The sequence below is a fragment of the Medicago truncatula genome, chromosome 5, assembly GCF_003473485.1.
Source record: "Medicago truncatula cultivar Jemalong A17 chromosome 5, MtrunA17r5.0-ANR, whole genome shotgun sequence".
Taxonomy (NCBI): Eukaryota; Viridiplantae; Streptophyta; class Magnoliopsida; order Fabales; family Fabaceae; genus Medicago; species Medicago truncatula.
The window spans coordinates 30,648,425-30,660,331 of record NC_053046.1 but is presented as its reverse complement, the minus strand read 5'-3'; the positions used below and the strand labels follow the sequence as shown (position 1 = coordinate 30,660,331).

At 35.6% G+C, this 11,907-nt stretch overlaps 1 protein-coding gene across 3 annotated transcripts; it reads right to left on the bottom strand.

Moving 5' to 3' along the window:
• Positions 1-521: 521 nt before the first annotated feature.
• Positions 522-11,538, bottom strand: LOC11416513 (GBF-interacting protein 1-like). 3 transcript variants are annotated; one of them, XR_003012102.2, is made up of 12 exons: positions 11,079-11,538; positions 8,208-8,251; positions 7,819-7,912; positions 7,502-7,628; positions 6,736-7,100; positions 6,453-6,635; positions 5,362-5,752; positions 4,565-4,862; positions 4,321-4,479; positions 1,889-2,374; positions 837-1,319; positions 522-740 (listed from the first exon to the last, which is right to left on the bottom strand). XR_003012102.2 is itself a non-coding variant. In XM_003615489.4 (11 exons), exons 1-11 carry the CDS (start codon positions 11,239-11,241, stop codon positions 1,023-1,025), a joined length of 2,607 nt encoding a protein of 868 aa, XP_003615537.2. In that variant the 5' UTR covers positions 11,242-11,538; the 3' UTR covers positions 525-1,022. The 3 variants fall into 3 exon arrangements, 1 of the variants encoding a protein (XP_003615537.2); XR_003012103.2 differs by having other exon boundaries at positions 522-707; XM_003615489.4 differs by having other exon boundaries at positions 525-1,319.
• Between the last annotated feature and the right edge of the window lie 369 nt (positions 11,539-11,907).

Here is an 11,907-nt window from a genome sequence, read left to right as displayed (position 1 = left end):
ACGACTACTATTTAAAACCTCGTCTATGACTTAACAAATAAAGACATTTCTCTAATGAATAAGGGCTTGCTTGTTTCAGATAAGTCCCCAAAACATAATATTCTCACGTTCCAATGTATTACTACCACAATACTAGATACTTTCATGTACCTTAATAAAATCAGTCAAAATCTAAACATCAATATTTTAGCTTGTCCAATTTTAGAGTATGACGTCACACGTTACAAGTATGTCAACATTGCATGCAAACCACAATCAAATTATTGGTATAATAAGACAATTCGCAAGGGCAGAAATTGTGCAAACTCTGTATCGTTAGTTTGTAACTCGCCATTTGTTGAAACAACTCTCAACATCTACACAAAGGAGAAGCAGGCAGCCAACGTTATATTATTCTTGATTGTGTGTTGTCGCCTATATGAATCTACCCGATTCCATGAATTAATCTTTGCAGTAACACACAAGTGATGCTCAATTCATAGCCAAAAAAATAAAATAAATTGTAGATCCTAGTACATTAATGATACAATGAAAACAATGGCTAAAGGATGAAATTGAAATGTAACTTCCAACTAAGAATTCAATCTCATAACATGATATCAAACATTCTCAGAAACTAACATTTGGAATAAAAAAACCCAAGAAACAAATGAAATTCCAGGGATCGACAATTAGAGTCAACATCACAAGTGTTCCCATGTTTTAACCTGTAAGCCATGACGAGAAATGTGGAATGGATGCTAAAAAAAAGGTATGAAAAGGTATTAATGCTAAAAAAAAAACACAAAATAGCAGGAATAAAAAAAACAAAAGAAAAGGCCTGCATATGTTTCTACCTTGTCTAACTTCAATTGTCAATATCGGTTACATGTGTCCTCCCCAAGCAATCAGAAGATTATAATGGCAAATTTTCCAACTTTTTACACTCAAAACGTAGCCAATCGCCACATCTTTCATCATGGAAATCCAACTATATTTTGGATTTCCCAAAAAATAAGACTCGATTATCTAATATAAGCAGCCTAGTAATTGCTTGGCCAATTCATCTGTGCATGTTGAGGTTGCTGATAAACATTTCCACCTTGTCCTACCATATCAACTGCTCCTGCCATTGTCTGAGATTGCTGTAACAGCGGATGGACTGTTGCAGCTGTCACTGCTTGTGCAGGGTGATAGATGCTTGTAAAAGGGCCGTGGCCAGCCTGAGTTGGGGCGAAAGTCATGTGCTGACCTTGAGGTGGAAGGTTGTAGAATGAACTGGTGGGCAAGTTATTCATGTCTCGGCCAGGTGCAGCCACCCACACTGCTGAACCTTCGCTCTGCAGCGGAAATAAATGAAATAATTATCATCAGACATAACTTTTCTGCTACCAAAAATAGACAGGAAAATAAAGGAAAGAAGTTACGGTGTGGGCTTTTTTGTAACTGTCATGAAGGAGCAGGAGTTAAATCTGCTAAATTTAATTGAACTCCAACAAGTGAATCAGTGAATATGGTTTTTGTTTGACCATTAAAATAAGGGAAATGTTAACGAGTGCCCCCGGGGCACTTTTTAAGACCTTTAAAAGGTAACTTTTTTTTGTAATCAATGCATTGGAAATTGAAACATTTAAAGAATAATTTCTCCTTTTGGAATGCTTAAAGAGTGTTCCCGGGGCACTCGTTAACAAGACCCTTAAATAAATGGTCATTAAATTTTTTAACCAAATTAGCAAACTGGAGACACTTGGAGTGAGTGCAAGAACCATACCAGTGATCTAAAACCAAGTTTCTTAATTTTAAAAAATGTTAAATCAGTTTGGTTTAGCTTGGGTTTTCTCTTCTGAAACCCAAATTAAACTGATCTGTTACACCCCTACTAGAGTCGAAAGGAACAAACAATACAAACCTGCTGTCCACTGATGTATACATTATTTTCCTTGAATTGAGAAGAACCAAGATCCTCGTTAGAGGCTGAATTCCCGGCAGTTGTTGCAGAGTTATGATTATAACCAGCTGGAGAGGAACCATATATTCCAAAAGTGTTTGGCATAACAAGGTGTGCAGGGTTTGCTGCATTTGTTCCAGGTTTGAATGGTGGAAGAGGATATTTCATTCCTGGGGCTGCCACAGCTGGGGGAGGTGGATATACAGTGCTGGCCTGAGGTTGTTGAGGAAATGCACCATTACCCAAATATTGGTGCATTGCTGGAGGTTGGACATAAAATGGTGAAAAATAGTGACCATAAGGAATGTAGTTTGGAGGGTAATGAGATAATTGAACCCCCGGCCGATAGACAGGGAGGGGCTGCTGCGTAACAGGTATTGAGCTTTGCATTAGTCCTGCTGCTTGAGTCGCAATTGGTGTTTGACCTGCGTTGGACAAAATACCTCCCTGCAAATAAACATATAATGGCATAAATTTTTTGAAAACTCATGTCTTGTTCCAACCTGGTGTTAAAAAACTATATAAAACATAAAAGTTATTTAATGATCGAGTCTCTTCCTCACATGATTCCCAAAATGATTACAATTTTAGTTCAAGAAAAACATTACCATCAAGGGCATTTGCTTAGAGATACTACATTTAGAGAGAGAGAGAGAGAGAGGAAAAAAAAAAGTTGAACGAGAGTACAATAATTATATACACCTACTGAAACATCTAAGAGTAATGGAAGTATGGGTATAACTGAGTCCAGCTATTCATGATCTTCTCGGACGTTAAATGCTTGATCAAGCTTGGTTAATCAAATAGATAGACTCAAGCTTGGGATTAAGCTCGAATATTTAAATAAGTCTAGCTCAAGCCTTACAAGCTCAACACTATGAGCTTGTGAATAGTAGTTCGATTATATAAACCTATATACTAATTACTAAGGTTCTGACGGGTAAAGATCCTCTCCATTTGGTATAATAAATGGAGTATGCAATTTGGAGAGAGATAGACACAGAAAATAGATAGTGGGTCCTACTATTAAGTGGGTCCCACCATCATTAATTACTTGTAAGTTTTTCGAAATTTTTGTCTCTATATCTCTCCAAATGAATGAAATGGAGAGAATAATAAATGGAGAAGATCTTAACTCGGTTCTGACTTAGTTCAAGACAAAAAAAGGACTCCTAAGGCGCAAAATAGATTGATATGGAAAACATTTTGAAGGAGGCTATTTAACCAATAAATTGAATATGATTATTTTACTAGCCGTTGTTATTTATATTATGAAGATATGTAAAACTTCATTGAGACATTTGAGTTTTAAAATTAATATTGAAGTTTCTTTTTGTAGTAGTCAAGATTTTATGAATTTTTTGTTTGCTGGACTATAAAAAAAGTAATAATCTAGAATAACTAAAGCAAATTTTTAGTTAGGTTCATTTATATAAATGAGCCAAGCTCAACTCAGCTTTTTTTCACAAGTAAAACTCAAACTAGTATGTGCTTCAACTCAGCTTGTTTACACCCCTAAATGGAAGCACCATTTTGTGTGTACCATAGCTTCCCATGATAAGTGATTTCATTCATCAACTGTCTATCTCTAATCTATAGTGCATTTTGTTGCGGAAATAACTCCCCCAAAGGGCAAAGCTCAAGTTGTCAGGTCAAGTGGGGGTTGATCAATGGCATTATATAATTATAAGAGCCCTTTGGGCTGCAAAACATAATGCTTAGATTGACTCTATCTAGACTACTTTACAGTCTACGATAATACACGAGAGGAGTTCAAGATTTTAGGGGTCTTGGTAGTTAATGGGGTGAGGTCACACCTAATGGCATTGCTCAAATACAGTGTCAACTGTCAAGCACCAAAGCTCCAAAAAGCTCAAGCTTAGTGGAGATTCATGAAAGACTCTTCCTCACTTCCAATTTCACTCCTAAGTCTATGATCAATTCCACCTAACACGGAATTTTAAAGTGACAGTTTGCAAGAATTTCCATGTCACTCTTGCATTTTGCTATAGTCCAGGGCCTACATCACATTATCAATTTTTTCCACTATTAAAAATATTCCCAACTTCATCCCTTTGCCTACGACAAATTTAACACATGCAAAAATGAATTTAAATTACGGAAAGAAACAAGTAAATGTGTGGCTTAGTATAAGAACATCCTAGAAAACCCAAATGAGTCAAATAGAGGTGCACACTAATTTCAACCATTGCTAAACCTACACAAGATATCCTTTCAGAAATAACATTCTTTGTAATTTGTATCAAATTCAAAGAAATCAAACTATGCTGCCAATATTCACAATAAAAATCCATGATTAGAAATCAAAAAGTAAATGCACCTGATAGATTTTTCAACTTTGAAACGAAACATTATATAGTATAGATGCAAACCTCTTGAGGAGTTTGAGAATTTGGTGTAGGCAGCACCGCAACATTGCTGTTGTACTTGGTGGTAGCCCCAGCAGAAGCAAAAGGAGAAACACGACCATCACTATCAGCACCTGGCCGGTAAAATTGGGCATAATAACTAGGATCCACTTGTGGTTGGACCTATAGTAAGATAACAAACATACTTAAGCAACAAAAATGCATAATAAACTAAACAAACAAAAACGATACAAGTGGCAGGGCTCACAATAAAGCTTGGAAGCCGAGAAACATCACGTGTCTGAGACTCAGAATTGTCAAATGATGTGAGCTGAGTACCCGACATTGGGGGCACAAAACCAAAACCGTAGTTTGGAGAAACATGCATGCCCGGGTATTGATGACCTTCGGGCGGCAAAGCAGTGTCTTGCTTAGACTCATTAAACTCCTGAATAGCACTGGATGACCCATCAACCTCACTCGATTCTAAATTCACAGGTACGTTGCTGGGTGATTGTGGGTGGTCAGGATAGTCTCCCACCTCAGACGTAACCACACCATTTTGACTGTTGAGTTAAGAGACGTGATTTATCAGGACAAAATGAAAAACACAAGGAATTAAGTAAAATGTATTTCACAAAACAATGGTATAGAACACAAGATATATGCTGTATGAAATGGGAATCGAAAATATAAGTTAAAGATTATAAAACAAAGTGATTTTGGCATTAAATAATTTAGTCATGATATTTTAGAGATTTTCACGAAAAGCATAAGCTATTTTTTGTTTGTTTACCATGATGAAAATCACTTTTTTTCATAAAAAATACAAATAAATATATCATCATCTATCAAATTTAATTTTCAAGAGGACCTAATCAATGCTTTCCATTTTAACCAGTTTCGATAAAAAAAATCAGATTCCCAATTCTTTTAGAAGTTGCAACAAATGGATTGAAACTCTTAAAAGTTATTGTTTTTCAAAAGAAGTGTTTTTTCTAAAGAAACTGTAAAAGGCATTTACACAAACTAGATTCTCAAAGCATGTAGTTGAACATTACAAACCTCGAGTGCTGCTCCTCCACAGTTTCTTCAATATCCTGAGATGTTTCAGAAAGTGGTGTGGAGCTCTTTTCACTATCTGGGCCACTAACATCGATTGTTGTATTAACTCCAAAATTGACTCCCAAACTTCCAAAGCAAAACTTGTTCTTCTCAGAATCAGGTACTATGATATGATTTGGAAGTATAACATGTTGACGCTGTGGAATATGAAAATCCTCCAGCTTCTTCTGCAGTTTTGAAGCTGCTTCTTCAGTGTCAAGGGCACTTGACACGGACTGTAACTGCCTAGTCACTTCAGCTGAAACAGGAGGAGCTTCTGATACAATAACAGGTCCAGAATTCTGATTAGATGTATTGGTTGGCTTCGGTTTCCATTCCTTATTAGAACCAACTGTTGAAAACAGAAACTAATTATAAATCTTGTGCAAGTTATGGGAAATCTTTATATATATATATGCAACTAAGCCATTATAATATCATGATGAAACTTATATAACAGCAAAGCAACAACCAAGCGGTGTGGTGCAATATCAAAAACCAAAAAAAAAATAAAAAATTAAATCAATGTCTTTTAAAAGATAATGAAACTGAAATAAAAATCAACAGAGATGATCAACATGCTATAAACATTCAATCCAGTGACGGATTTTATAAAATATGTATCCAATAAAAAGTTATTAAGCGATGAAACATTACCCAAGTGTTACACTGGTATAATTTGATCACTCCTCAAGTGTGTGTGTGTGTGTAATTAATCTTCTATAATGAAAACGAAAAATAAAAACATATATGTTAAGAGGAAATATTGATGGAGAAAAGCTGTTCAACAATTAATCCTTCTGTATGAAAGTTTATCTCTTCATTATTCACAAAATACTTATTACTGAAAAAGAACCTGCTCATGTACACAAAAGTTTGACAAAAAGAGGAGGGGAGGGACACAAACAGCGGCAAAAGAATGAAAATAAGACACAACATATTCATGCCCGACACATCTGTATCAGTGTCATGAAAAGGTAGTATGTGCGAGGAAATAAGTAACACCAGGTGATAGAGGACACAATTGTCCTTGTCGAGTTGCAGAAAATTACCTTTCTGAGAGCCAACTTGTTGTTGCGACCGGTTATTATAATTAGAAGAAGGGCGACTAACTGAAGGGCTTCCATGAGTTACTGGTGTTGATGGAGAGGGTATCTCGTTGCCATGATTCTTTGCCACTCCCTGGGATTTATCTTGAATCTTTCCTTGCACAGCAGAGCTGCCGGTCTCAGAAGCTGCCATATAGTGTTTGTGGAGAAATACATTTGTTAATTACATTGTAAAACTTCAAAACAAAATAAATTATAAATGTAAGATAATGTCAAACATTCTAACCCGCAGTTAATTTGTTCTTGGCTGAAGTAACAGCATTTGATTCCCCAAGAGAGTGCTGACTTCCCACTTCGCGCCTAATTGCACCAGCAGCACCAGGAAACCATGAATTATCAGATGGAACCAATACTGGATCAGAAGAAGAGAAGTGAACAGCCGATGACGATGCCGGCCCAGTTCCAGAAGCATCTGTTGCAACTTGATTTGATTTATCGGAAGGTGAAGCACTATGCACATCATTGTTATTATTATTGCCAGAAGATTGAACCATTATGTCTCCGTTTCCAGCAGATGAAGGGGAAGGACCCACACCACTAATAGTTCCAGAAGCCATGTTTGTGGGACCATTAGCAATAATGGGTGCAGAGCTGAAAAAGATAGAGAACGTTAAACAACATGCAGAAGGACTTAAATTCATATTACAGGTAACATAAAAGATAGAAGAGAACAATGGTACTTAGAGCCTGTTTGGATTGAATCATTTGAGTTTATCTATTGGCAAAAGCACTTGTGAGACTGATTGAGAGAGCTTATGGAAACAACTTATGGCATACCCATAAAATGTTTTCAGCTTATATACAAAAGCTATCCATGATAGCTTATGAAAACAGTGTGTAGCTTATTGAAAATAGTTGACTTTATTTTAATCTTGTCAGAAAAAGAACTTATACATAAGCACTTACATGGTAAGCTCTTATGCTATAAGCACTTAACTGATTTTTTCATATCCAAACAGAGACTAACACAAATTACATAATATAGCATTCACCTTGTTCCAGAACTTTTCCCTTTATATACTATCTCTTGAGAAGCTGATAAATGCGGCGCAACTTTCTCAGAGGGTAGAAGAGCTCCACTATCTTTCCCTGTCACAGAAGCTTTTCTTCCAGTAGTATCTGAGAGAAGGTCCATAAATAAATTAGGCACTTCGACTAGGCAACATAATATCTTAGTTAAAGTAATAAGAGGGGAAAAGACAAGTTTAACCAACAAAAGAGGGGACTTATTAAACAGGGGGAAAATGAATGAATAAACAGATAAACAATCAAACAGTCAAATATGTTGTATTTCAGAACAGTTCGTTACCGTGAGGTGAAAAATTTCCCCGACCACCCCTAGGCCCCCGTCCGTGAGTGCCAGGTCTCCCACGTGGTTCCACATGTTCTCTGTTGTTGAGAATCTGCAAAATCATTAACAAATGAAAAGAGAAACAAGAACCCAATTAGGAAACTATGTTGAGAGATTAGCACAAATTTTGAAAATAAGTTGATGCTAAAAGCCATGTCATATAACCAAGCAAATGGGACGACTTCTTAGAACTCGTAGACACAAAATTCCAGCATAATCTCTATAGTTAAGTATAAAAATTTAGCCAACAAAAAGAACAATAGAAAAAAATGGGTAATCAACTGAGAGAGCCAATTTATTTTACACTATTGAAGTTCATCACTTGCAAATTACAGAAAATATTTTACCTCCTTTTTTCTGTCTTTCTTTCTTTTGACCTCATGGAATGTGTCTGTAAAACAAGTAAATTATGTTTAGAAATCAATGCTGTAAGGAGAATAAAATAGAGAATAAGGCATAAATTCATTTAGAGTTTAAATTAAAAGTTCAGAACCAATGAGCCCATAGAAATCATTCATGAATCATGGGCTTCAAAAAGAGAAGAATGAAATATTAAACCAACGACCCAGAAACTGATAATACAATGCTCAAGCTGCTCAAAATGTCAGTATAATGGATCCTTATGCGCAAATATGATGACAACTTAAAAGATAATGAAAAAGGAGAGCGATTAAAGATAATGAAAATGATTACCATAGAGCATCTGAACACACATCTAAGGCCACTCAAATAATGTAAAATTAACAATGCATAAGAGTTAAAACTGACAAATAATAGTTTGGAACAAAAACCCGTTGATTTAAATTCACCCAATTAGAAAAAAGAACAAAACTAGCATGATTCGGAGAAAACTGTGACAAAACATTTGGTGCACAATAGAACTTCAAACTTCATCCACCAATAGATTATTCCATCGGAATCAAATGCTTTTTACAATATCAGAAAATCTCAAGGATACTACTACAGGTAACAGCATAGTAGCATTGCCATTGGCCACTTCTAAATGCCTGTTGCAGAGCACTTCACTGTTGTGGCGTGTAGACTGCAATTATCGTCCATCAACACACAAAATATTTAAAGATCAAAAACTACTTCTCCAAGCAACAAACATAGCATCTTACTTCGTTGATCCAAATTAAGGTTTCTCAATAAATTTGCTCTAGCCTCCGACTCTTCATTCACTACAGCATCTAACTAGGAAAATTTGTTATTCATGCAATTCTATTTCCTTCAACCTATAAGATAAGGTAAGATGCAGCTTTGTAAAGCAGTTGTCTTGGCACTTGTTCTTCTTTTTCAAAAGATCTGTCTCTCTTCCTATTCATGCCTCATTATTATCAGTCATCTGTATCTGTAATTACTATGTTAAATATGATTTTAGTTTCAACTGCTATTATTAAGATAAATTAGTTAACCTTGATCACTTTTTTCAAGTAACTACTTATCAACTACGCGTCCTGTTAAATTTTTAAATCCTTTCATTCCACTCTTTTTTTTTTGTTACTGTAGCTTTCCTCTGTTATATTATATTCAGGGTTTAAGTTGGTTTGGTTCAACCAGAAAATCAGTTTCGAACCAATTAAGTTAAAAGGGCAGCCCGGTGCATTAAAGATCCCACATACGCAGGGTCCGGGAATGGGTCCCACCATTCTGGTGTATTGTACGCAGCCTTACCTTGTTTTTTACACAAGAGGCTGTTTCCAGCATGTGACAACAACTTTACCCTTAAAAAGAAAAAGAAAGTTAGTTCCTAACCAATCAAGTTAGTTCAAATTTTATTCATGTTGGGGTCAAACTTGAGCCATCGCAACCTCTATTGGTTAGGATATAGGTTCATGACATTCAAAACTGATCACCCGATACTCGAATGAAATAAAAATAAAAATAAAATCCCATTTTTTATTCTACTTACAATGATCTGTTATCACTTGGTTACTATTTTGAAAATCTGCAGAACATATATATTCTTGAATATCAAATCTAGGGTTTCACTTGCAGTCCAGACAATGTGCATGTACTATCAGATGGCACCACCGTTACCTACAAACGGCGTTGCGTACACCACAGGGTGTGTCCTTGGTTGCAACGCTATATCTGTTTGCATTGTGCAAACTGCAAACCCTCTGGTTCAGCGGCCACCTCAGTCCCCTGTTGTGCTCCCCACCGCCACTCTTAGTTGTGTTGTGTTCATAGTTGCCAACATTACATTTTTTAAAACAGGTTTGTTAACTTTGGAAAACAACTGACCCAATTGAACCGAACTGCCATTTTTTACCGGTTTGAGTTTTTTCTCCCTAAAATCAAACCAAACTGATCGATTATACTCTATGTGCTATGCCACTATTAACTTTGAATTTTTCCTCATTATTTAATAAATTTCAGACATGCATGCAGAAAAGGAAAAACTTGACCTAGTTTAATAAATGAACCAACAAACTAAACTCCATGCAATCATAAGAGCATCAAGCAAAACCATATATCAAATGAACACGGAGATTCAGTGACAGAGAAGGCTTAAAAACAAAAGCAGCTCGGGTATTTTTTACTAATTAAAGTGACACTAATCACCATTTTACAACCATCCCTGAGGGAATTCGAACTCAGTACCTTGAGGTTAAAAGGCTAAGCTCTAACCGCTGAGTAAGCACCTCAAGTGTAAAGCAGCTCAAGTTATGTATACAAATAAATAAACAATCAAAATATGGAAGCTAAACATGAATGAAACAATGAACCATTCTGAGACAATGAGCCAAGTCCATAACCTAAATTAATCCAACTCTCATACACTCATAATTTCATCCAAAAAACTAAACTTTAATTGAACCAAACTACAGAAAGGCTCTCTGAAACCAAAAGGGGTACTAAAAACAATTTCCATCAAACCCTAACAAAACTGTTTCAACCAGTGTATGAAAGTAGACACTCTCATAAATTCATAATTTCATCTAAAAAACTAAACTTTAATTAAACCAAGCCACAAAAAGTCTAAAAAACCAAAATGGGTATTAAAAACATTCCATCTAAGCCTAACCAAAAGGAGTCATTATAGCAAACATAATCATTCAAAGGCCCTACTAAGAAAAAAGGGTAACAAAATCAAATTCAAACCAAACCAAAAGAAACCCTTTTGAGAAAACACATGGATCACAAAGAAACAAGCATTAAGATCAAGATCAAACAAAAGGGTAAACTAAATTAGCAGAGAAAAGTGATTATACCCTGAAGGAGAAGCTTCTGAGTGGTTTCATTGGGATCCATAGAACATTCTTTAAGCATTGCATAGATATCTTCATCACTATGATTCCCTGTGATCTCTTTGATATTCTGGATCGTTTTCTTCACACTGTTTGGAATTGAAGCCTTAAACCCACTACCACTCATCTTCAAAAACAATAAAGTCGAAAACTTTCACAGAAAAAAAATTGTGGGCTATGAAGGAAAAGGAGGATTTGTGAAGAAGGAGTAGAGGGGTTAGAGATTGATCGGTGAAAATGGAAAAATAGGGTTAGGGAAACATGAAAGAAAAAAAAAATTGTGGATTTTGAATTGATCTATTCTTCTTCTATCTCAATCTCAATTCTTAGGTATATATATAATGGGGAAAAGAGAGAGAAGAAAGAAAGAGCAAAACCAAAAACCAAACCAAAGTGTGTGAGTGTGTTTGTTTGTTTGTTTGTTGTGTTTTTCGTGTGTATTTGCTCTCTCTTTTCCTCGTGCTTGTCTTTTCATTTACTTTCTTTTAACTTTTTTTATTTTATTTTAATAAAAAAACACTTTTAGATGAATTGGACTCGAGAAGCAGACTTTGTGGTTTAAAGAACGTTAGCAAATGTATTTTGTAGATCACTCATAAAAAAAGATAGATGAAGTGACAATAATCATTGAAAATTTACATCACATATAAGTCGGGGAGTTAGAGTTTGAACCGCGGTCGATATTTTTATCGATTAAATTGAGACTTCTGGACACCAACAATGCCCATTTATTATTAGGGAAATGCTAAGTTGATAAGTCAAATGTAGGATTTTTTTTGTTAGAATTCGTGCA